The sequence below is a fragment of the Penicillium rubens genome, assembly GCF_028828025.1.
Source record: "Penicillium rubens strain IBT 27055 chromosome Unknown utg000002l_segment0_segment0, whole genome shotgun sequence".
In the NCBI taxonomy this organism is placed as follows: Eukaryota; Fungi; Ascomycota; class Eurotiomycetes; order Eurotiales; family Aspergillaceae; genus Penicillium; species Penicillium rubens.
This window is the reverse complement of record NW_026890600.1, coordinates 5,957,335-5,978,642: the sequence shown is the minus strand read 5'-3', so window position 1 is coordinate 5,978,642 and position 21,308 is coordinate 5,957,335. Positions and strand designations below refer to the sequence as shown.

Sequence of the window (21,308 nt, the reverse complement as noted above, 5' to 3'; positions counted from 1 at the left end):
TGATGTACAGGGCACATAGAGACGACCTTGGAAGCTAAAAGGGCTGAGTCACACATTTTGCCGGGCTCTTTATACCTCTATGAACAAGTTGCTGTTTACCGGATATGTACATATATGATTTCTGCATGTAATGGTGCCAAGCCCACCACCACCTCTGACAATAGGGTAGATGGTGGTGAGCTTGGCACAAGTATACTTAGTACTCTAACACTAGTGGCCTATTCATGTTAGCTGACGCACTACCATTGGATATCATTCCTAGAGAGCTCCATCCTAATCCTGACAAGTTAGTAGTCAATATACCGCTTTCTACAACCGAGCACAGTTTGCGGGGGAAGAAACTGGGGCAGGTTAGCGCATTCTAGTTGACTTTGAACGTCCCAAGGAATCCATCCGGATGAAATGACGTTGAGAGGAATGTACTGCAAACACCTAATTGTTACAGGAGGGGCCTAGCCTGGGACATAGCTTTGTATATGCCATGCTAGACTGTATAAACTTCGCAGCTTGACTTGACTGAGCTGGAGACTATATTCCCCTCAGACGTAAACCCGAATACCAAGATATATACGTATGTACATACATACGTATGTTAAACTTATGTACTCCGTAGGAATATCCCATGTGCTTATTCGAGATAAGAAAAAACCGCGCCCAAATCAGAGGTATCATAACAAAAAAGCAGACAACAGCAACAGCCAGAGACATCACACCCCTCCAGTTGCTCCCCATAATATCATCCAAAACAGTACCATTCCGAAAGACTCCCCTCTAAGCTTCCTCCCTCCCCTTCCTAACAACTTCCCCCCTCCTAATCTCTCTCTCCACATCCTCAAGTCTCCCCTCCCACTCAGCCCAGCACTCCCCACTCCCAACAAGCCCGACGTCATACCAGCGCTGCAGCACGCGCGCCGTGCGCACTCGCAGCTCCGAGATCTCAGCTGCCTGCTCGCTCTGCGTCTGCGCGAGCCGGCCTAGCTGTGGCTGCAGGTCGATTAGTGCTGCGGAGCTCTGCGCATCCGGCACGGGGAGGTCGTTTAGTGATGTAAGGCGCGAGGCGGTTTCAGGGAAGGCAGTGGCGTAGGAGAGGACTATTGAGGCTAGGGTTTGGGTTGTGAGGCCTTCGGGGATTTCGTGGGGTGGTGTTGTTTGGAAGAGGTCGGGGTTTCGGTCGTCTGGTAGGATTTGTGTTAGTGTGGAATCGGATAAGATGGCTCGGAGGATAGTGGAGAGTCGATTATGCAGATGTCAAGAATCAGAATTCAGGTAGGGAGAGGGTAAGAATGAGCGGGTTCGTGGCGGTGGTAATGCGCGTGTAAATAACACCATCACTGGTCACATACGGAGTTGTAGAACATCCCGTACGGCTGGTACACTTCGACTAAGCCGTTCTAATTCTGATTCTAGCCGCGCTAGTCGGCGGGTGACTGTCTCGTCGAGGGATGCGGGCTTTTCGGGCGCGGTAGGGACGCCGGTCCAGTCTGTGGCGCCGGTGAGGAGGTAGGTGAGGCGGCGTAGGCGCGCCTCGAGGAGCTCGATGGTGGCCCCGGCCACTGCGTCACTTTCGAGGGCCATGGTTTGTAGAGATCAGAGACCAATTGGGGTAATTGCGAGATTGACTGAGAAAGGGTGCCAGGAGCTTGGTGAGGTGCAAACATAGCAAAATGTGGGGACAAGCTTATCAGTTAGCTGTACCTGGATACTACAAAGTGTACGTCGTACATAACCTCAGGAGGCTTTTATGCAAGGATCGGTCTGCTATAATATGGGATTCTTCTTGTAAGATCGATGCTTAGGATTTGGGTGTCCAATACCGTCTGACCAATTGACATATAGCCGAAGCTTGACATTGCTCTACAGTATCTACATATTCATCATTCACTCATTATTCATAGGCTTCCCCGCATGCTTCATTCAATGCTACTTCGCATGCCCTAGATGATGCGCCATTTCTTCGTCAGCACTGTTCCACCCTGAGTCTGTCTGTGGGCCAATAGGCGCCGTGGAGTGAGTTGCGGCGGCATGATGACCCAGGAGACTCGCTCCAGGTTTCTCCTGCATCTCTTGGCTGGATTTTGGCTCGTCATCGAACCCGGAGACTTCATAGTCAAAGACATTCACCTTTGTTGCCTTCTCTGACATATCAGGCTGTTGTCCTTTGTGTTGAGTTTCCGCATTGTTCGCCTCCGCCCCGGAATCTTCCTGGTCACTGAAGATTATGGTCGGGGTATTCCCAAATTCGTCCCCAAAAGCATCGTTGTCTCTGTTCACGAAGCCCTGCTTTCAGTTAGCCGAAAACTCTAGAACTATCTGAGGAAGACTGTGAGTCTCACCTGAAGCTGTGACGGCGCAGGATCCACTTGTGCATTCACAGCATTCTCGCTTGCATAGACAAGTAAGACAGAGCTCCACTCTTCACGCGCGGCTTGGAGGACTTCATTCTCTTGAACTTTTCGAACAGTGTAGCCCACAACCTCGCCATCCTGTGTGGCTGCAGTGTTGCCTTGGGTTTTTTGTTTTTCGGCTTGTCGGGCTTTTCCATCTTCCGCCGAAAAGCTGATACGCCACCACTGGTAGTCATTGCTTTTTTCAGTTTCCGAGTCCATATCCATCAGGTGCCCTGGGGCAGTTGTTTTCGGATTTGATAAAACGTAAGTCACATGTGGTTCGGTGCATACGCCTCGTAGCGTATACTTGTAGACAGGGGGCTCAAAAGGTGACTTGGGAGGTTCGGTAAGTGTCTTTGATATCTCACGGAGAGACTTCATGGCACTCTGCTTCCTAAGTTCGAGTTCTGCGCTCGGGTTATTAGCCAACAGCATGGGTATGGTAGTAATGGCTGTCTTTACCTTTGAGCTTGGCTTCTATGTTTGTCGAAATTGCTCTCAATTCTTCTGCGACTCGCGTTGTCTCTGCATCTGCCGCTCCAGAGCTGGACTGATCAGGCTCGCTCATTTGCCCCGGCGCAACCACTGCCACCGACTGGGCAGCTTGTTCGAGGAGTTCCGTGATCGTCGAGCTCCCCACGGGGTCCCGTGGCATGGTGTAGCGATGAATGAGTTGTTCGAGTCTCAATACATCTCCCTGTATCTGCTGTCGTTTTGCACGAAATTCACGAGCAAGATCTCGGCAGCTGCTAAGATACCGATCTGGATAAAACACAGAATGAATATCCACGCCCACAGGTTTTGGCTTTTGAAGAGCATCGAGTCTAACGACTAGCACCTCTGCTAAATGTTCAAGCCATGCGTCATCGAGCTCCTTCCCTGGTCTGTCACCCCATAAAGCAGAATCCAAAACGTCATAGAGTGTCTGGTCATTGTCCTGCTCAACAGGAGGCTCAAAAGTGAAGAGTTCCCTGCTATCAGGCTCAGAAAACTCGTGGAAAGGTTCTTTCCTGTATGCATGTGATGTGAATATGGTTGCCAGTGGATTTTCAGGATCTGCCTTAATGGCTGCACCATGCCATGCTTCCAAAAACCTGGTGACGACCTCCTCCGAATCTGCTGATAAGGATGACATGCTGTTGATCTTTGCCAAGCTGCCGCTGCTGCCAAAAGCACGTTTCGTTGTATCCATAAAAGCCATCAGCCGCTGGGTTTCGTGAATGATATCATCCCAGTCGTCATCCCCGGTCTTGCCATCATTCACCGTAACGATCTTTGGCAGGTTAATCGGTTGCCCATTCCACCACTGCGGGTCATGGCCGTAGTCAAATAGCGGTTTGTTCCGCAGGAGCAAAGCTTCTCGTGCGAGGGGAATACTATGGAGAATTGTCAAAAGCCCTCCGAGGTAAATGCCCTCAGGGTTGGGGCGGATGAACGCAGGCTCGCCCTCCGCTCTTTTGCGGTCTTCCGGATCTGGGCTAATCATGACTTCTTCGGAAGATGTGTTGAACAAGGTCATCGCCCAAGCACCTTCTTCGTAGTGGTCTCGAGTTGCTTTGCTGAACTGCGGCTGTTTCTGCAATGTCACCCCGGTTTCCTGCTGTCCCATCTCCGAATTCAATGACATAGCAACGGCTTGCTGTAATTCCTTTTCTTCCCGTTCCGCCAGACTAAGGCCTTGTCCAGAACCTTCTACATTGTCAAATCGCAAATCAGTATGCCTCTTGCAGTCGAAATGTCAAGATCATAATACCTTTCGGAGCGGTCCCAATGGAATCTTGATATCCAGTATTTTGTCCTGGGCCGCGTATGTCCGTTCGGGAAGGAGGACGAGAGGGCGGTGCTGTCGCTGGAATTGGTGGCGCATTGTCCTGTTGGGCAAAGTCCCATGCTGGGGCGGGGTATGTTAATTGCAAAACCGAACTCGGATAAGTAGGTAATCTTACAAGAGCTTCTGTTATCATTCCAGTAGGTAGGTATCGGCTTTGAGATGTTAGATCATAGCCGGGAGTTGCTGCGCGTCACCAAATTTACCTTGAGCTGAGACCCCGTCGGATCCTCGAAGTACGCGTTGATCGCTTTCTGTGAGTCGAGGTTGTTTGCCTGTAGGAGATGATTTAGGGGAGAAAATATTTATCAACCAGGTGCAGCTTCCTACCTTCAGGAAGTCGATGGCTTGCTCGCGCGTCGTGCTTGTGAAGCCGACGAAGTCGGCGATAGCTTCCTCGGTCGGTTCGGAGGCCATGTTTGGTTCTGCGCTGGAACTGAAAATCAATGGATCAATGTACAAGCATGACAAGAGATACAAAAAGCAAATAGAACAAAGCAAATGAAGGCAGAAGAGTTGGGAGAAGAGGAAGAAAAGACGAAAGACAAAGTGTCGCAACGGAGCTTCCCCACCACATGACGCCAAGCGTCATTCCGCTATTTGCGTCTCTTTGTACTTCTGCTTCTCCTGGTCCGATTCTTCACTTCTTTGAGCCTAAAATACACGGCCATTCTCCCATTTCTTTCAGCTCTCAGTTCCAAGTTTATCTAGTTTCATGTGTGGGACTAGTCCACGTTCACAATGGATACACATTGTCTCTCTTTCGGGTGCTTGAATGGCCTACTCCGGGTCTTTATACCACAATACTATTTATGGTTGAAACAAAGCAGTGTCTAATAGTACAATAGCACTCGGGTTGGAATGAGAGCCCAGGCGAGCGAGTATAAAGACCCTTCTTTTCCGCGCCAGATTATCAACCATCACACATTCGAAACAACACATCATCCAGCGTCCAGCATTTCAATTCCACCTTTACAAGCCTTCATAAATTGTCTTATTATATAGTCACAATGGCTGCAACCCACAGCAAAGCAAACAACACGACTAGCACAGTCAATACCGGCAGGACCGCCAACAAGGTCCAGAAGGCCAAGAAGACCATCACCAAGAAGACCACTGACAAGGTCCAGAAGGCCAAGAAGACCATCACCAAGAAGACCACTGACGAGGTCCAGAAGGCCAAGAAGACCATCACCAAGAAGACCACTGACGAGGTCCAGCAGGCCAGGAAGACCATCACCAAGACCACTACTAACAAGGTCCAGAAGGCCAGGAAGACCATCACCAAGACCACTACTAACAAGGTCCAGAAGGCCAGGAAGACCATCACCAAGACCACTAACAAGGTCCAGAAGGCCAAGAAGACCATCACCAAGAAGACCACCGAGAGGAAGGCCGGCGGAAAGACTCCCTTTTCTCCTGTCGACCTGGAGAAGCTTTTCCCACCCTGGGGCTCTGAAGACGCTCTGAACCAGACGGCGAACAAGGAAGCTACTGATATCACCCAAGCCGTGTACTATGATATCAACGCCCACTGCAATCTCGAGAGACTTGCGAAAGAGAAAGCTTCCGGTAGTGAAGAGACCTTTTCCAACATGCTTGTCTTCGCAGGAGGATTTGTGGAGCGGGAGATCGGCTACTACATGTCCCATGTGAAATCCTTGAAGGCGGAGCATGGTGAGTTCCAACCCGTCACACCTAACAGTAGGTTCTTCGAGTTTGTTACTGGGCTCGGATGGAAGATGTTTGCTATCTGTTCCCATAGTGAAGCATTCCGATGCAGCATCAAAAGAGCCAGCGACAGAACCTGGGGGTTCCTGCTCCAGAAGATTCAAGAGAACTTCGTGAGTATTGAACTTTTTGCGCATAGCCGTGCCCTGAAGTGGCGTGACATTCTCTATGCCCACAAGGACTACCCCATCCCAGGGCTTCCAGATATGAAATCCGATATCAAGACATACATGAGGTGGAAAGTCGACCACCCCCACCACACGGTTATCACGCTTGATGGTAAGCTGAAGGAGCCCATCTATAACGGCAAGTTGCAGAAACACATTAACGAGAGTATCTATGATCCCAAGAAGTGGGGCGGCAATGAACAGGACCCGACGCTTCGCCATACACCCAATGGCAGTCCCACCAAGGTCGGAAGTGCTTGCTGTATATGTGGCAGCACTGTTTCTTGTGATTGCCGCTTGCCAACTAGCGCAGGAGAGCTGGTTGAACTGCGAGAATACCCCGATACGGGTACTGGTGTTCGAGCGCTGTCGAGATTCAAGCATGGTGAAACTCTCGATATATTCATGGGTGAGCTCCTTCCCAGTCCCGTAGAGGATGTCTATCCCCTGGATCAAGACGATGATAAAACTGGACCCAATAAGCGCACTTTGTGTACGATTTGCCCCCACGAGTTTGGCAACTGGACCCGCTACATTAGCCACTCGTGCCAGCCCTCGACGCAGTTCAAAACTCGCACCGTTGGAAACCGAGTTATTTGCACAGTTGATGTCATTCGTGACATTCTTCCCTTTGAAGAGATTACTGTTAACTATGGTTTTAACTACTGGGGAAATAAAGACTTTGACTGTCTATGCGGGCACTGTGATGGTTCTGGGCCCTAACTAGGAATAGGCCAATCCTCTCATAGGTTATGCATTTTGAATTTCGGAGTTGACTGATTTTGATAGCAAAGAATGAATATAGATCTAGCAGTGTTTTCTTTTCTTTTTCCTTTTTCTTTTCATTGTTCTAATATGTTGTACATCCCAAGGCCAATGTAGATTTAGTTCCTCGGGATCCCCGCACGTCTAAAAGTGCGGGGAAAGCTATGCCGCGGACCTACTCCGCCTTTGCACTCTTGAATCCCTTTCCAACTCCCCTTATGATTAATTGCTACATATTGTAGTACCCTTTTCGGTCGATACAGCCAATTGCAGCCATCAGAGTCATGAGACCTTGGTCAAGCTAGCATTGGAATAAGAACATGAGCTACAGCGGAATTGTAACCGGGCTTGGCCTAAGAGGTCGTGTATCCTGTCGAAGATCTGCGTTCGGAGGAAAGAGAATCCTTCAGCAACCATCCTTGGTTAAGAGGGGGCTACTGACAGAGAGCTATGCACGGGGGCCATCAGGTGTGAGTATCCGCTGTCCAAGAACAATGGCGTGCAGTATGTCTCTGACAGTAGTACTTTCAATATAGCCGCCCTTGATCGAGTCCACAGTTGGCGAACACTTCGCCAAGATTGTCGCGGAATGCGGAGATAGAACAGCGTGAGAACCGTGTCGCAAGATTGGACAATTGAGACTTGAGATACTAACTATACTGTCAAGGGTTGTCTCAAGACATCAGAATGATCGGGCAACCTATGCATCCTTGGACACAAGAAGCAATTCTCTCGCTCGGGGGCTGGAGTCACTTGGTGTTGGGAAGGGTGAGCGGGTTGGAGTCATGCTTGGGAACTCGATGGAATACGCTGTGGTATGTTGGGTGACCGCGGAAATGGGTAGGAAGAAAAGAGCGAGGCTAATATCCGTGACAAGGCAACATACGCGTTATTCAAACTTGGTGCCGTTTTGGTAGGTCAGCTCTCTCATTGCCACGGGATCATTGGGTCTAATAATCCAATAGGTTCCGCTCAACCCGTCATTCAATACTGCACAAGTGATTGCGGCCCTGGGTCACCTGGAAGCCAGTCATCTCCTAATCAGCACAGAGTCCAATCTGCCACGAAAGAAGCCACGCAGCAATGTCCCTTTACTCAATGACCTTGTTGAAGACCTCCACAAGTCGAAGTTGGAGTCCGCACCTGTCCCGTCTCTGAGAAATATCATTATGGTCGACAACTCCGAAGGCCGCGTGGATATATCGTCCTATAAGAGCTTGACGCAGTATGCATCTATTATGTCCCAGCTTACTGTAGACGGCAGCCCGCTTCCTCCTCGAAACCTTTCGCCGGATGAAACTGTGAATATCCAGTTCACCTCAGGAACCACATCAATGCCCAAGGCTGCATGCCTCACCCATCGCTCCATTCTGAATAATGGCTCTCAGATTGGTGACCGCATGCTTCTCACGCCGAATGATATTATCTGTTGCCCACCGCCGTTGTTTCATTGCTTCGGCAGTATATTAGGCTATATGGCGACAGCGACCCACGGCTCAGCCATCGTCTTCCCCAGTGAATCCTTCAATGCTCGTGCTGCGTTGGAGGCTGTCCAAGAAGAGAAATGTACCGCGCTATATGGTGTACCGACAATGTTTCTCGAGGAGTTAAGCTTGATCGAGACAGGAGAAGTCTCCAGCGAGGGATTCCAACATCTTCGCACGGGCATCGCTGCCGGAAGCAGTATTCCTGCCGAGATAATGAAAAAGCTGCATAAGGTACTGAATTTGACCGAATTGACTATTTGTTATGGAATGACGGAAACAAGTCCCGTCTCGGCTATGACAACGACTGATGATCCCATTGATAAGCGGATCTACTCTGTCGGAAAGCTCATGCCACATGTCGAGGCAAAGATTGTGAATCCGGTGGACAAGAACGTAATTCTACCCATAGAGAGACGGGGTGAGTTGGCAGTCAGCGGGTACCTGCTGATGAAGGAATACTGGGCCGATCCAGAAAAGACAGCGGAAGTGATGATTCCGGATGATTCTGGCAAAGTGTGGATGCATGTGAGTTCAATTTTCTATTTGTTGTCTCGAGTAAAGCTGTTTCCTCTGACCCCGGGGTTTTAGACTGGAGATGAAGCTTCCATGTCACCAGATGGATATATCACTATCACCGGACGGATCAAAGATCTGATAATCCGTGGTGGCGAGAACATACACCCCCTGGAGATTGAGAATTGCTTGTTAGCCAACAATGGCGTTGCAGACGTGTCGGTCGTCGGCGTCCCTGACGTGAGATATGGCGAGGCAGTAGCTGCTTTCATTGTTCCTCGGGACCACAGCTCAAATACAGTCACTGCTGAGGAGATCCAGCAATGGGTGCGTGAAAAGCTCAGCAACCATCTTAGTAAGTCGTATCCTAGGCAACTGCTTTACGTCGTTTTTGAACTATCCTGACAATTGTCGCGGGGGCTGAGCTGATGTTTTGTCTGTTTACAGTTCCGAAGCATGTCTTCTTTTTGGGCCCTTTGGAGTCTTTCCCCAAGACAGCAAGCGGGAAAATTCAGAAGTTCAAGCTCAGAGAGACGGCCATTGCACTTTTGACCAAGTGCGCTGCATGAATAGCCAGCATAAAGGACAAGGCCTGACTTTTACGTGGATTTTAGGTTGATGAGTGCTTTGTACATAGTTATGTAGTGCTGTATATACTGAGTTACAAGTAGTGGAAAGACCTAAAGTACATGTACTTGAGGGTGACATCCGTCATCCGTCACCCTCAAGAAAAAAAAAATTCAAACTCGAGGACTCGAAGAGTCAAGGAGTTGATGAGTGTGGTTTCAAAAATTCCCAAGCATGCGCTAAGGCTTGCTTGAAGCGGTCAGGTTGGTAGTTTTCAACTAGCAAAAACACGATCTCGGATTTCTCCTCACTGATACGTGTAAAGCACCCGCACTAGGATGGAGAAAGAAAGAAAGAAGAAGAGGAAGTTCAGGGGGCAGGACCAGGTATTTATAATTTTCCAGTGGCTTAAGGCTGCGACAAAGAAAGGGTAGGCAACGACAAACGACAAACGCATTCGCCCTGACAACCTGCACCTGGGCACTTGCACGCGCTTTGATAATCGCTGATTCAGGGTCCGGGGGGGCCGGCCTTATAAAGAGGGCTAGGGGAACTACGACAGTAGACAAATCCACAATGTAGTACTTAGAACTTGAAAGGTACCAAAGACATAAGAATGGAAAGACTCTGGTATTTTCCTACGAATAACCTTGGAACGTCCCTGATATCATCTGACAAATACATCAGATCACCCGTGGACCTAGGTACTCAAATCCCACAAGGTCTGTTGTCAAGCATAGAGGCCGTAGCGGCCGACGCTTGTTGTCGAGTAAAGAGTGATCGCGTGGACCAGCTATGGAATTCGACCAATCGTATATTGTCCAACCCGGAACGTCTCATAGAACTGAGGCTTTCAACAATGGTGTGAGTGCGAGTGCGAATGCGAGCACCTGCTGTCTCTCGGGATAGCAGCCCGTGGCAACCAGCGGCCATCGCAGACAATATTAGATCGTGCCGCCACATCCACATCACAACGACGAACAGAGACCCGTAGATGGGGCAGAAGACTCGAAAGCAGGGCCAAGTCCCTCTTTTTGGCCGTCCGAGGGTGGGGTACTTCAGAGGTAGTCGACAGACCACTGGCAATATTGTATAGCATCACGTGTAGCCAGCGAGCAGACTTCGCTGTAACCCACAGGTCAAAGACACTGCAACAAGTTTTTTTTTCCCTAAATCTAGAAATCTTGAATGCCTGTTTCACCCTGCAGATTTGGGCGAGCGTCGTCCCCGCGAGTGCTGTCAACCACCCATTCAGGCTCCTCATCCTCAAAATACTGGTCTTGCTCATCCGTGTGATCGTCGAGGTCGTCATTTTCATCAACCGTCTTGTAATCGAAATCAATGTCGTTGCCCTGCATGAAACGCAATCCCATCTCCCACCGCCAGAGCCGCTCGCCTTCTTCCTTATTTGGAGGTATTTCATCACGGTCCTCGGCGAGGATCTCCCCATCTGGGCCGCGGGTGTAGCTCATCATAGCGTTAGGGTCTGGGTTTGCGATCGCATCAATCTTGGCCTCGGACCGTAGAAGGTCGGTCTCTAAGACACCTGAGAACCCCTTCGCTCGCCCCTCGGCCTCTCTTTCTTGTGCTGTCTGGAATCGGCGGATGAGGCGATCGTATAGTAACGGGTCTGTGGAGAGTCGAGCAGGATTAGCATTGTGTTTCTCTTTTGTTCGCTTCTGTATGTAAATCCAGCTGGCACCAGCGATAAAGCAGGCCGAGCAATGTATAAAATAATCAACTGGCAATGGGAGAGAAGAGAGCAGGCGGACCGGCTAGCTCAAGCCCCGCTGAGAAGTATTCTGGGTGTAAGTCCAGATACCGCTTGCGACGGTTTTTGACTTTGACAGCGTTCTGCGCGCTGGATGCATCTTTGACTGAAAACCCGGAATCCTTGGGGAAATGTGGCATCTTCGGTGTGTTTCAGAGTGTGGAGGTGGAGAGGAGAAGGAAGTTGGGAACGCGGAGCTCGGCGGCAAAAGTTGCCTTCTTCTCCGCAATAACTTTTTTCTCGTTGAAGATTATTTTGATATGTGTCTGTTCTGAACGTGTAAGTCGGGGATCTGATTTCAAACACATCTTTATTATTCATTGGATGTCAACTGCAATAAGGGGGAAAAGGACACAGTTTCAGGTTGCTAACAAGCTTGCAGATGCGCTATCTTGGTTGATTATTTTTATATCAAGAACTGCGTCAGCTGAGAATCATGTCTCTCCAGGACATGTTGCAGCACATTGATGCCCGGCGGCTCACTACCGGCGTGGTTTTGCTGATCCTGCTTGCCTTCTACTCGCCCCTTTCGAAGCTTGTCTTGTCTCCAACATATGGATCCTACGCAGCGCATATCTTCCATAGTTTTGGAGTGGCCATCTCCGGCGGAGTCGGATGGCTACTGAAAGATAAGATTCTCAAGCGTCTAGGTCGTCTCGGTGGTTTCATGCTCCCTGTGTTGGCATTCTGGGTTCCGACACTCCAATACTTCATCAAGCAGCAAAGCTCCAAGATTGGCAACCCCACAGGCCCGGTGGTCACGGAACTCTGCGGTTACTATCCTCTAGTGCTGTTGACCGTAGCCTATGCCGGAAAGCAAATCCAGACTGCTTTGAGACTTGAAGCACAGGGTGACCTGATTGTTGAGCATGTGCCCTTGATCGGTACATATGTGTTCTATTCGGCTGGCGAGCACATCGCCCATTTTGTTCTTTCATGGATTGTTGGAACCTCGGTTTTCTTCACCAGAGTGGGCATGCAAATGCTTCTCGCTGCCTGTTACTCTGCACTCATTCCGTCAAAATGGCTGGTCCTGGCCATCCCCTCTATAATTTTCTCAGTGACCTCGAACGTCCATTTCGCTGGAATCAGTGGTGTCAATTCTGCAATTGAGCACGAAGGTTACTCTCTCTTGGCACGACAGGAAGCTTACACTGGATACATCTCTGTTTTGGAAAACGAGAATGACGGGTTCCGCGTTATGCGTTGCGATCACAGTCTGCTCGGTGGACAGTGGACCAAGCTGGCACCAGGCTACCGGCCTGAGGTGGAAGATCCTATCTATGCAATTTTTGCCATGCTCGAGGCTGTCCGTCTGGTTGAGCCGGATCATGGCGTTCCCCGCGTTGACGCAGACAGCAAGGCGCTGGTCATGTAAGAATCATTCAAAACGCATCACTCGCCCGGTTTACTGACAGGAAACAGTGGTCTTGGAATTGGCACAACACCCTCTGCGCTCATCAAACATGGCATTGAAACTACCATCGTGGAGATCGATCCTGTGGTGCACAAGTTCGCCACTCAGTATTTCAACCTTCCGCCAAACCACATCCCCGTCATTGAAGACGCCGTAAAATTCGTCAAGAAAGCAGAGTCCTCCCCCAATAAACCCCAGTACGACTACATCGTCCATGACGTATTCACCGGAGGCGCCGAGCCCGCTGAACTCTTCACATACGAGTTCCTCTCAGGCCTCTCCGCGCTCCTCAAGGAAGACGGTGCCATTGCCATTGTGAGTCGCACCAATCAACAATCCAAGTTAACCACATACTAACGAATAAACGCCAGAACTACGCCGGTGACTTGACCCTCTACCCAACCGGCCTTATCGTCCGCACCATCACGGCCGTCTTCCCATCTTGCCGCATCTTCCGTGAAGCGCCATCCGGAGAGGACGAAGATACCGACTTCACCAACATGGTTCTGTTCTGCAAGAAGAGCTCCAACACCCCGGTTCAATTCCGTGACCCTGTCCCGGCGGACTTCCTGCGCAGCAGGTCTCGTGAAAGCTATCTTGTTCCCAAGCACGAACTTGACACTGCCATGTTTTCCACTTGGCCCAAGGGTGGCAGATCTCTTCTGTGGGCGAAGGAGGTTGGAAGATTGCACAAGTTCCAGGATCGCAGTGCTCTCAAGCATTGGGCTATTATGCGGAAGGTTCTGCCGGATGCTGTATGGGAGAACTGGTAAGTGTTGAAAGGAAGTCGAGCAAAATTTGAGATCGGATTACTCTTGATCTCGGTTTTATATTTGCTAGCTATGTCAGAGGATTGTACAGGAAAAGTGGTTACCAAATAATAGTAAAATAGACTACGGGAAAAAAAAAATCTTAGTTCTACTAGGAAGCATTCTGGCGCTGTGTTTTAACAGTTATAACTCCAACAAAGAGCGAATCTACTCCGTACTTGTCTCGTCCTCCGTGTTGCTGGGAAGACATGTAGACTAACAATCACAGACTTCATAACTATTGGTATCATTATCTAACACCTGCCGAAAAGCCACGGGACCTCCATCCACTGCTAGAATAACAGAGCGACTGCCTCCCCTTCACAGTCAAAGGCCTCCCTCCCCATAGCCCTTTCATCTCCATATATCAAACCACCTGGCCCAGCGCCAGGGGCGAGTCCCGGCCTCTGTATTATGTACGCACAAAGAACTAAAATACAGTGAGAAAAGAATGAATCAAGCCGAGGGGCTTCCACGGGGACTGGACCCAGGCTTCTTGACGAGGCCAGCGAAGAAGTTCGCCAGGGCTTGGTTGTGCGCTTTCTCATCATTGCCGCCGGTGCCTGCATACGGGCTCTCTTTCTTCATGGTTCGGCTAGCCTCGCGGTCCTGGGGTAATATTTAGCTATATCCTGGGTTGGGGAGGGTGATGACGCCGTGCTGGCCGGGTGCTTACCCGAAGCTTTTTCAACATATCATCGGCGTCCACTTGGATTCCGCCCATGTTGAACTGTACAGGGCCGATGTGATCGTTGACTTTGCCTTCGTCGGCCATGGGAGACATCTCCAGTTGGGGGGTTGGCTGGTTTGCATTCTCCTTCTCATCCTTGGCTTTGAGTTCTTCCAGTTTCTCCACTTGGGTTGCGAAGAAGTCCTGGAGGTCGGTGGTCTCGATTTCGATCTTGGTCGTGTTGCCGTGAGGGTTGGCTATGCCTCGTTTGGGATCGGTGATCGTCTGTTCGAACATCGTCACCGCACTTGTACCTTCTTCTGCTAGACCGTTCTCGCTTTGCGGGTTGTCGTCTGCGGATTGATAGATTGACTCGGGAGGGTCCTGGATCTCAATTGACCACGCTGTCGACACTCCCTCCATGTCAAATCCTTCCCGAATAATCCGGATCTTACCCCATGAGTCCCAGTTGGCTGGCACCAGAATCTTGTCTCGGTCGATCACATTATGTTTTAATGATTCTCTTTTCAATAGAGAGTGTATGCCCAGAGAAGAATGGATCAGGCCCTGAAGAGAGTTTGCAAGGAATGGGGTAGTATAGATGAGCGATGCGCCGTCTGTCAGGCGGTTAGAAAAAAGCCCAGAATAGCGAGACACAGGGTAATAAAGTCCTTACGCTTCAGGAGAATAGTTCTGAGGAACTGGAGAACGAAATCAAACTGCTCTTCATGCCATCCGTGGTCCTTCTCCAGTTTCTCGATCTTATCCGCCTGAGAAAGTCAAGTCAGCAAAGCTTCACCAGCAATTGATTTCTGGAGGATAGTTTACGTACCCCTTGGCAGACAACACACATTGGGATTCCGAGGCCTTCATCCCATTCACCAGGTCCTAAAGGTATTGTAACTGGACCGCTTGAGTTTGATATGCCGCCTGCAGCTGCAGAGCTGGGATCAATTCCCCTTTTACGATCGCGCCACTCCGTCATGGTCTCTTCCATAACGAATTTGGTTTCATCGTCAAGCGAAACAAGCACAGAACGTAGCAGACGCGTCCATTCCCTTAGCCTTCGAACCCACGTCCATGGGTCTGACCAGTCCATCAGGATGACAACCAGCGTTTCCGGGACGGACTTAGGGGTCAGGAGTGGTTTGAGGAGAGGCGCGAATGACGGAGACGGCTCGGACAGGAGGTAGGCCGAAACGCGGGCCAGAGTATCTGCACGAGAAGAGCATTAGCATAGCTGAAACTAGTAAAGAGTGCATTTCCCATGTACCTTCTTTATCCGCATCGAGGACATCTCGATATGTGTATCCAAGCGCAAACTGATTGGCGATTGGCGGTGTTTTCCCTTTACCTTTCCGCTTATCGTTTGCTAAGCTAGGGTCTGCAGACGTGTCCGCGGAAAAAGTATCTAGAAATTCCCTTTGGCTGTCCGGCGTGCCACCTATCATCGAGCTATTAGCGACATGTCCAAGAATCGAAGGGCAATAAGGACGGGCGGGACTGAGATGCTCGGAGGAAACAGGTACTAACCTAGCACTAGCAAGTTCTTCTCAGGCAAGCGCTTGCCGTTGGCAACAGTATCTAATAGAGAGGACCAAATGTTCTTCTTGGAGCCATCTTTGCTGGTTGGCCGACTGCTCGTTCCGGCCGCTTTCGACCCGGGATTCGGACTGGAGGACATCGTGTCTAGTCCCACCATGCCTCAAAGGGCATTCACCCTTCCAAAATGTTTGTCTCTACCGTAGCACAGCGGAAATATTGTGCGCGTGGAAATGTGGAGGCGGAGGGGGAGAAAGGCGAAGCAGCGTCGCGGGTCAGGGGAATCCCGAGGAAGATGGATAAATGAAGGCCCAGTTGAAAACAACCCTACTTGCGAAAGGGTCTTCGATTACAACTCACGAAGAAAAGAAGAGTGGAAGGTCTTTTTCTGGCACATCGAGCAGGGGGCTAGTTTGCATTATAAAGGTGCGTCTCCGTAAACAATTGATTATTACGGTTCCGCGCGGGCTCCACATTTCTTTCTCTCCAACTTCTGCCACATCTTGGAACTGCTCTCTCTCACACACTTCCCCCAATGAATTCCATTCGCCAGGTCCAGGCGCTCAATAAGCGTGAGCTTGAGCATGCGATGTAAGTCGAGCTCATGTGAAGTGCCCAAAAGCTCTTTTCCCCCGCTGACAGTGTTACCTTTTATAGACCCCCAGAGGCATCATGGCACGCAGACTACCGCGACACAGCCTATATCTACATCGGAGGACTTCCATTTGATCTATCCGAAGGTGACATTATCACGATATTCTCACAGTATGGAGAACCGGTGCATGTCAATCTAGTCCGTGACAAGGAAACAGGCAAGAGCAAGGGATTTGCCTTTCTGAAATATGAGGACCAGCGCAGCACAGATCTTGCTGTGGATAACCTCGGTGGTGCAACTGTCATGGGCCGTTTGCTTCGAGTAGATCATGCGCGCTACAAGCGGAAGGATGACGAAGAAGAGCAGGACAATGTTGCCAGGTTGATGGGGGATCCGGTTATCAGCGAGGACAAGAAGGACAAGGATGACGACCGGAGAAGGAGAGCCGAAATAGAAGACAGGCGGCCGATGCTGAAGGAAGAGAAGGAGCTGGAAGAATTGATTCGGAACCATGATGAGGAAGACCCGATGAAAGAATTCCTCATCGAGGAGAAGAAAGAAGAAGTCGCTACTGCAATCCAGTTGTGGAACAGCACCAAGAAGTCGTCTCGCCGACGCGACGACAGCAGAGAGCGGTCAAGCCGCCACCACCGGCGACACCGCTCCCGTTCTCCTCGCGAGCGGAGACATCGAGACGATCGTTCTCCAGATAGGCACCGACGATCTCGCCATAGGTCATCCGAAAGAGGGGAGAAATCTAGAAGGGACCGGTCACCGAGGAAATCGCGCTCGCCCGAGTCCCGAAGACACCGAAGTGATCGGGATAGGCATGATCGCCGCCATTGAAAGATATATGAGATATGATAAAGTCTTCTAAGGTTATCTACGGTGCTACCCATATTTCTTGCCGAGATTCTCTCATTGTGACCTGCGTCACCCTGGCAAATCAAAAGTTTCCCAGTCCAGCAAGTGATGCAATCCCTGCTTGGTGCTGGTGATGAGCTGTGCTGCGGACAAGGTGTTCGTTATTTTGCTGTGCGATATACTACCCTTGTTATGACAGACTGGGGAATCTCTGTCAACCGAGATATCTCTTCCAGCCATCCCGCACACAATATCTCTTGCCTTCCTCGCCATCTCGAATCACGAATTTCTCCCAGCGCCCTTCTTTTCCGGATCCGATTACCAACAGAGTGTGGTCATCGCACCAGCCTATGAGGCCTTTCTGGGGCCGACCATATGGTGACCCGATCGGTGGCACATGTGGTGATCCCAGGTTGGCTTGCTCGCCAATCTCAAAATGTGCGTTGGCAAATGAATAAACATCAGAGAAGACACGGGGAAGCAGGGGAATTTTGCCAAGGATCCCCCATTTGTGGCTAGATGTTTCCTCGGATGCCGGTGATGGCGACTGACTGCGACGAGCGGGTTGTTGGTGGGGGATATCGAAGATGTGGAGGGTCGATTTGTCAGATGTTACTGCCAGTAAAGTATTGGACGGCGAAAAGGAAATTGAGAATATCACTGCGTGGTCAACACCACGGCGCAATTCTGCCAGTTTCGTGCAATTTCCCGTAGCGAATATACGAACCAGAGTCCCCTATATAGGCGTCAATAATCTACCCCTAGATAATTGCAGTGTAAGAGTACTCACGGCCTCGCTCGCAGTCGCCAGCAAGTTTCCATCGGGACTTAGGGCCATAGCCCGCAACGGGGTGCTATGTGCGGGTATAATACTGATGTTGCCGGTCTCCAGCTCTATCATTTGGACCTGGCCCGGAGACCGGCCTGGGAAGGCCAGCAACTTGTTATCGAGACAGGCCAGCCCCAAAGGGTTGTCGGAGGTCTCAAAGACCGAGAGTTTCTGGGGAGGGTTGGAGAATGCAAAGACATGGACACTGTTCAATAAAACAGCGACAATTTTTGATTTGGAGAGACGAACACCGAGGACGGAGGTGCGGAATTCAAGTGTGATGGCCGCTTTCTGTTTGGCATCGTCCCATATAACCAACTAAGGGTGTCTGTGAGTTTGACATACTCGCAAATTGTGCTGGTAATAATTTCTTACCTTGTTCTGTGGAAACTTGGGGTTCTTACCACCCCCGACAATGGCCAAGTAGTTCGACTGGCCAAGCATTTCCGCCACCCCAATGCCTGCATTGAAATCTTAAGTGCGAATAAGACAGTCAGGGTAAGTTCTTCAATATATTTGGACATTATCAACTTGACAATAACTCGCTTACCTCTTAAGACCTTGAGCTCACAAGGGTTGGCATTATATACTGTTCGGGTCGTTCATCAGCCTGAGCTCCATAGTTCACGATATAAGCTAGCTTCGTCCAAGGTTCTCCTGACAGCTAAGCAAGCATTCCTTACCACAAAATCCCGTGTCCAAGCCCACTGAGAAGCAGCTGTTATCATGGTTAAATGTTGCAGAGAGTGAATATGGCCCGGTGGACTCATCGATAGATTGGCGGGTATTCATTGCTGTATGTTAACGAAGCATGGGAAAGGATATGTTGGCCAAATAGATAGATGTGGGTAGACTCTGTATAAGTAGCCCCCTGCCCTTAATAGATATTGAATTAATGATCTTTTTCAGGTTATAATGCTTCAAATGCCTTCACAGGATGTCTGGGAATCCCCGAGCTTCCTTAATCGATAAGAGCAATGCGGGCAAGATCCACTTCGACACCTCAGGCGGTGAATTAGGTAATCATACGGTTGCCAGCGACGACCCACTTTGCTCAACCCCTGAGTTGATGTTCGATGTTGGTGGATGGGAATGAAGGCAATATTGTACATGGAGAATATGAGGAATACCCGTATAATTGACAATATACTACATTTCCCCTTTTTCCCCTACATCCAGTAATCCATTGGGACAGATCAAGAGCTTTGTAGAAGTAAAGTAACAGACTGGAGAAGAAGAGCTGTCCCGTGATTGGCCGCCCATTTGGGAAAGGGGGAAACACGAACTGTCTTTCCTCCCCCCCTACTCTCTCCAGACTCTCAGGAGAGCCAAGTTTCACACCCTTCTTCTTTTATTAATTCCTTTGGTCTTCCTTTTCTTACATTTCTTTAATTCTTTAACTCACAATGTCGTCAGCCCTCAACGCGGTATGTACATATTTTATTGGGAGCTTCCTTCCTAAAAAGTTTCCCAAGCTAATTGCATGCCCGTACTCGTTCCGGGTAGATCAAGATTCGTCGCAAGAAGAATGTCAAGAAGGGAATCCAATTCTGTTTGATGGTGTGCGGCGCCAGTGGAACAGGTATGTTTCGAAACGAATTACACAACTTCCGGGGACTAATCGGGTCTCCTTTCCACAGGCCGCACAACATTCGTCAACACTCTCTGCGGCAAGCAGGTTCTGGAGGGCAAGGATGCCGATGATGCTGCCAATGCTCACCTTGAGGAGGGTGTCCGTATCAAGCCCGTGACTGTCGGTCAGTTGAAATCGTCCCCCGCGCACGGCGCTTATCTCAAGCTATCAATACTGACACCGGGATGGCAGAGCTCGAGTTGGATGAGGAAGGAACCCGCATCTCCCTGACCATCGTCGATACCCCCGGATTTGGTGACCAGATTGACAACGAGGCCAGGCACGTACACACAGTTACCCGACAGATGTTCATGGACTGACTTTTCGGATAGCTTCGGCGAGATTGTCGGTTACCTTGAGCGCCAATACGATGATATTCTTGCAGAGGAGTCGCGAATTAAGCGTAACCCTCGATTCAGGGATAACCGAGTGCATGTGCTGCTCTACTTCATCACACCCACCGGCCACGGTCTACGTGAACTCGATATCGAATTGATGAAGCGCCTCTCTCCCCGAGTTAACGTCATTCCTGTCATTGGAAAGGCCGACTCACTCACCCCCGCCGAATTGGCCGAGTCCAAGAAGCTGATCATGGAGGACATTGAACACTACCGCATTCCCGTCTACAACTTCCCCTACGACATCGAGGAGGATGATGAGGACACTGTGGAGGAGAACGCTGAGCTCCGTGGACTGATGCCCTTTGCTATCGTCGGTTCGGAAGACTTTGTTGAGATTGACAACCGGAAAGTGCGCGCGCGCCAGTACCCATGGGGTGTCGTCGAGGTTGAGAACCCTCGTCACTCGGACTTCTTGGCTATCCGTAGCGCTTTGCTCCACAGCCACTTGGCTGACCTGAAGGAGATCACTCACGACTTCCTCTATGAGAACTACCGTACTGAGAAGCTCAGCAAGAGCGTTGATGGTGGTTCTGGGTACGTTTCTCCTGGTGCTAGAAATTTCTGTGATCAATCTGCTAACGCATGGAGCAGCCCTAGCTATGATTCTGCTATGAACCCCGAGGATCTTGCCAACCAGTCCGTCCGTCTCAAGGAGGAGCAGCTCCGCCGCGAGGAGGAGAAGCTCCGTGAGATTGAAATCAAGGTACAGCGTGAGATTGCTGAGAAGCGACAGGAGCTGTTGGCTCGCGAGAGCCAGCTCCGAGAGATCGAGGCTCGCATGCAGCGCGAGCAGCAAACCCAGGAAGGAGCCAACGGAGAGGCCTAGATATACCCTGTCGACGATACAGCTCATTCAGCGGGGCGCCAGTTCGCAATGTGATACCGTTTGTGCCAGCATGGACTTTTTATGGCACTAACAAGTTGGCTTTTGTTTATGGGATAATATTGACTGTTTATTCACGTTAATAGCTTTTTTTTTCTTCTCTTCTTACCTCTGCGGGGATGGGCCACCTCAACATAGATTACAGCACTCCGGTCACGAATTGTGGGTGCAATGCTTCTCATTTCCAATGGGAGACTGAACTATGTCGAGTTGGGAATTGTTTTTACTGGTTTCCGGATCCCCGGCCTCGATACATCTCGCTCGCGTTCCCCTTCTAGCACATGTTTTCCGCCGTGTCCAGGTCCTCCTGTCTTCTTTTTCCCTTTCCATCACATCTCAGCTACCACCGTCAAATGTTGCTGTGTCATTTCTATTTCCTCATCTCCTCTGCTTCCTCTCCTGTTCTTGTCCAAAGTCCGCAGCGCAGCAATATTCCCTCTTCTCTTGTT

At 50.1% G+C, this 21,308-nt stretch overlaps 9 protein-coding genes across 9 annotated transcripts; 4 read left to right on the top strand and 5 right to left on the bottom strand.

Moving 5' to 3' along the window:
• Window positions 1-771: 771 nt before the first annotated feature.
• On the bottom strand, window positions 772-1,575 carry N7525_004750 (putative nuclear distribution protein RO10; the record flags this gene model as incomplete). Its single annotated transcript, XM_002565508.2, has 2 exons — window positions 772-1,175; window positions 1,344-1,575. 2 exons carry the CDS (start codon window positions 1,573-1,575, stop codon window positions 772-774), a joined length of 636 nt encoding a protein of 211 aa, XP_002565554.1.
• Window positions 1,576-1,920: 345 nt separating this feature from the next.
• Window positions 1,921-4,632, bottom strand: N7525_004749 (ubiquitin-associated-like domain-containing protein; the record flags this gene model as incomplete). The annotated part of the gene is made up of 7 exons (XM_061213155.1): window positions 1,921-2,277; window positions 2,334-2,794; window positions 2,850-4,079; window positions 4,141-4,278; window positions 4,334-4,370; window positions 4,422-4,490; window positions 4,546-4,632. The coding sequence occupies 7 exons, from the start codon at window positions 4,630-4,632 to the stop codon at window positions 1,921-1,923; spliced, it is 2,379 nt and encodes a 792-aa protein (XP_061070176.1).
• A 593-nt stretch (window positions 4,633-5,225) lies between these two features.
• Window positions 5,226-9,447, top strand: N7525_004748 (uncharacterized protein; the record flags this gene model as incomplete). Its single annotated transcript, XM_061213154.1, has 7 exons — window positions 5,226-6,758; window positions 7,415-7,485; window positions 7,546-7,693; window positions 7,756-7,791; window positions 7,844-8,890; window positions 8,954-9,233; window positions 9,326-9,447. 7 exons carry the CDS (start codon window positions 5,226-5,228, stop codon window positions 9,445-9,447), a joined length of 3,237 nt encoding a protein of 1,078 aa, XP_061070175.1.
• A 1,173-nt stretch (window positions 9,448-10,620) lies between these two features.
• N7525_004747 (uncharacterized protein) lies at window positions 10,621-11,356 on the bottom strand (the record flags this gene model as incomplete). Its single annotated transcript, XM_002565511.1, has 2 exons — window positions 10,621-11,075; window positions 11,218-11,356. The coding sequence occupies 2 exons, from the start codon at window positions 11,354-11,356 to the stop codon at window positions 10,621-10,623; spliced, it is 594 nt and encodes a 197-aa protein (XP_002565557.1).
• Window positions 11,357-11,652: 296 nt separating this feature from the next.
• N7525_004746 (spermidine synthase) lies at window positions 11,653-13,406 on the top strand (the record flags this gene model as incomplete). The annotated part of the gene is made up of 3 exons (XM_002565512.2): window positions 11,653-12,590; window positions 12,642-12,948; window positions 13,005-13,406. 3 exons carry the CDS (start codon window positions 11,653-11,655, stop codon window positions 13,404-13,406), a joined length of 1,647 nt encoding a protein of 548 aa, XP_002565558.2.
• Window positions 13,407-13,844: 438 nt separating this feature from the next.
• N7525_004745 (dynein family protein) lies at window positions 13,845-15,814 on the bottom strand (the record flags this gene model as incomplete). The annotated part of the gene is made up of 6 exons (XM_061213153.1): window positions 13,845-14,051; window positions 14,119-14,729; window positions 14,789-14,882; window positions 14,945-15,327; window positions 15,386-15,556; window positions 15,646-15,814. 6 exons carry the CDS (start codon window positions 15,812-15,814, stop codon window positions 13,899-13,901), a joined length of 1,581 nt encoding a protein of 526 aa, XP_061070174.1. The 3' UTR covers window positions 13,845-13,898.
• A 375-nt stretch (window positions 15,815-16,189) lies between these two features.
• Window positions 16,190-17,095, top strand: N7525_004744 (IST3 family RNA-binding protein; the record flags this gene model as incomplete). The annotated part of the gene is made up of 2 exons (XM_002565514.1): window positions 16,190-16,245; window positions 16,312-17,095. 2 exons carry the CDS (start codon window positions 16,190-16,192, stop codon window positions 17,093-17,095), a joined length of 840 nt encoding a protein of 279 aa, XP_002565560.1.
• A 232-nt stretch (window positions 17,096-17,327) lies between these two features.
• N7525_004743 (phosphatidylinositol-3,5-bisphosphate binding protein HSV2) lies at window positions 17,328-18,734 on the bottom strand (the record flags this gene model as incomplete). Its single annotated transcript, XM_002565515.1, has 5 exons — window positions 17,328-17,849; window positions 17,904-18,260; window positions 18,318-18,403; window positions 18,493-18,531; window positions 18,626-18,734. 5 exons carry the CDS (start codon window positions 18,732-18,734, stop codon window positions 17,328-17,330), a joined length of 1,113 nt encoding a protein of 370 aa, XP_002565561.1.
• A 614-nt stretch (window positions 18,735-19,348) lies between these two features.
• Window positions 19,349-20,802, top strand: aspA (uncharacterized protein; the record flags this gene model as incomplete). The annotated part of the gene is made up of 6 exons (XM_002565516.1): window positions 19,349-19,369; window positions 19,449-19,524; window positions 19,583-19,699; window positions 19,768-19,855; window positions 19,908-20,510; window positions 20,568-20,802. 6 exons carry the CDS (start codon window positions 19,349-19,351, stop codon window positions 20,800-20,802), a joined length of 1,140 nt encoding a protein of 379 aa, XP_002565562.1.
• Window positions 20,803-21,308: the final 506 nt, after the last annotated feature.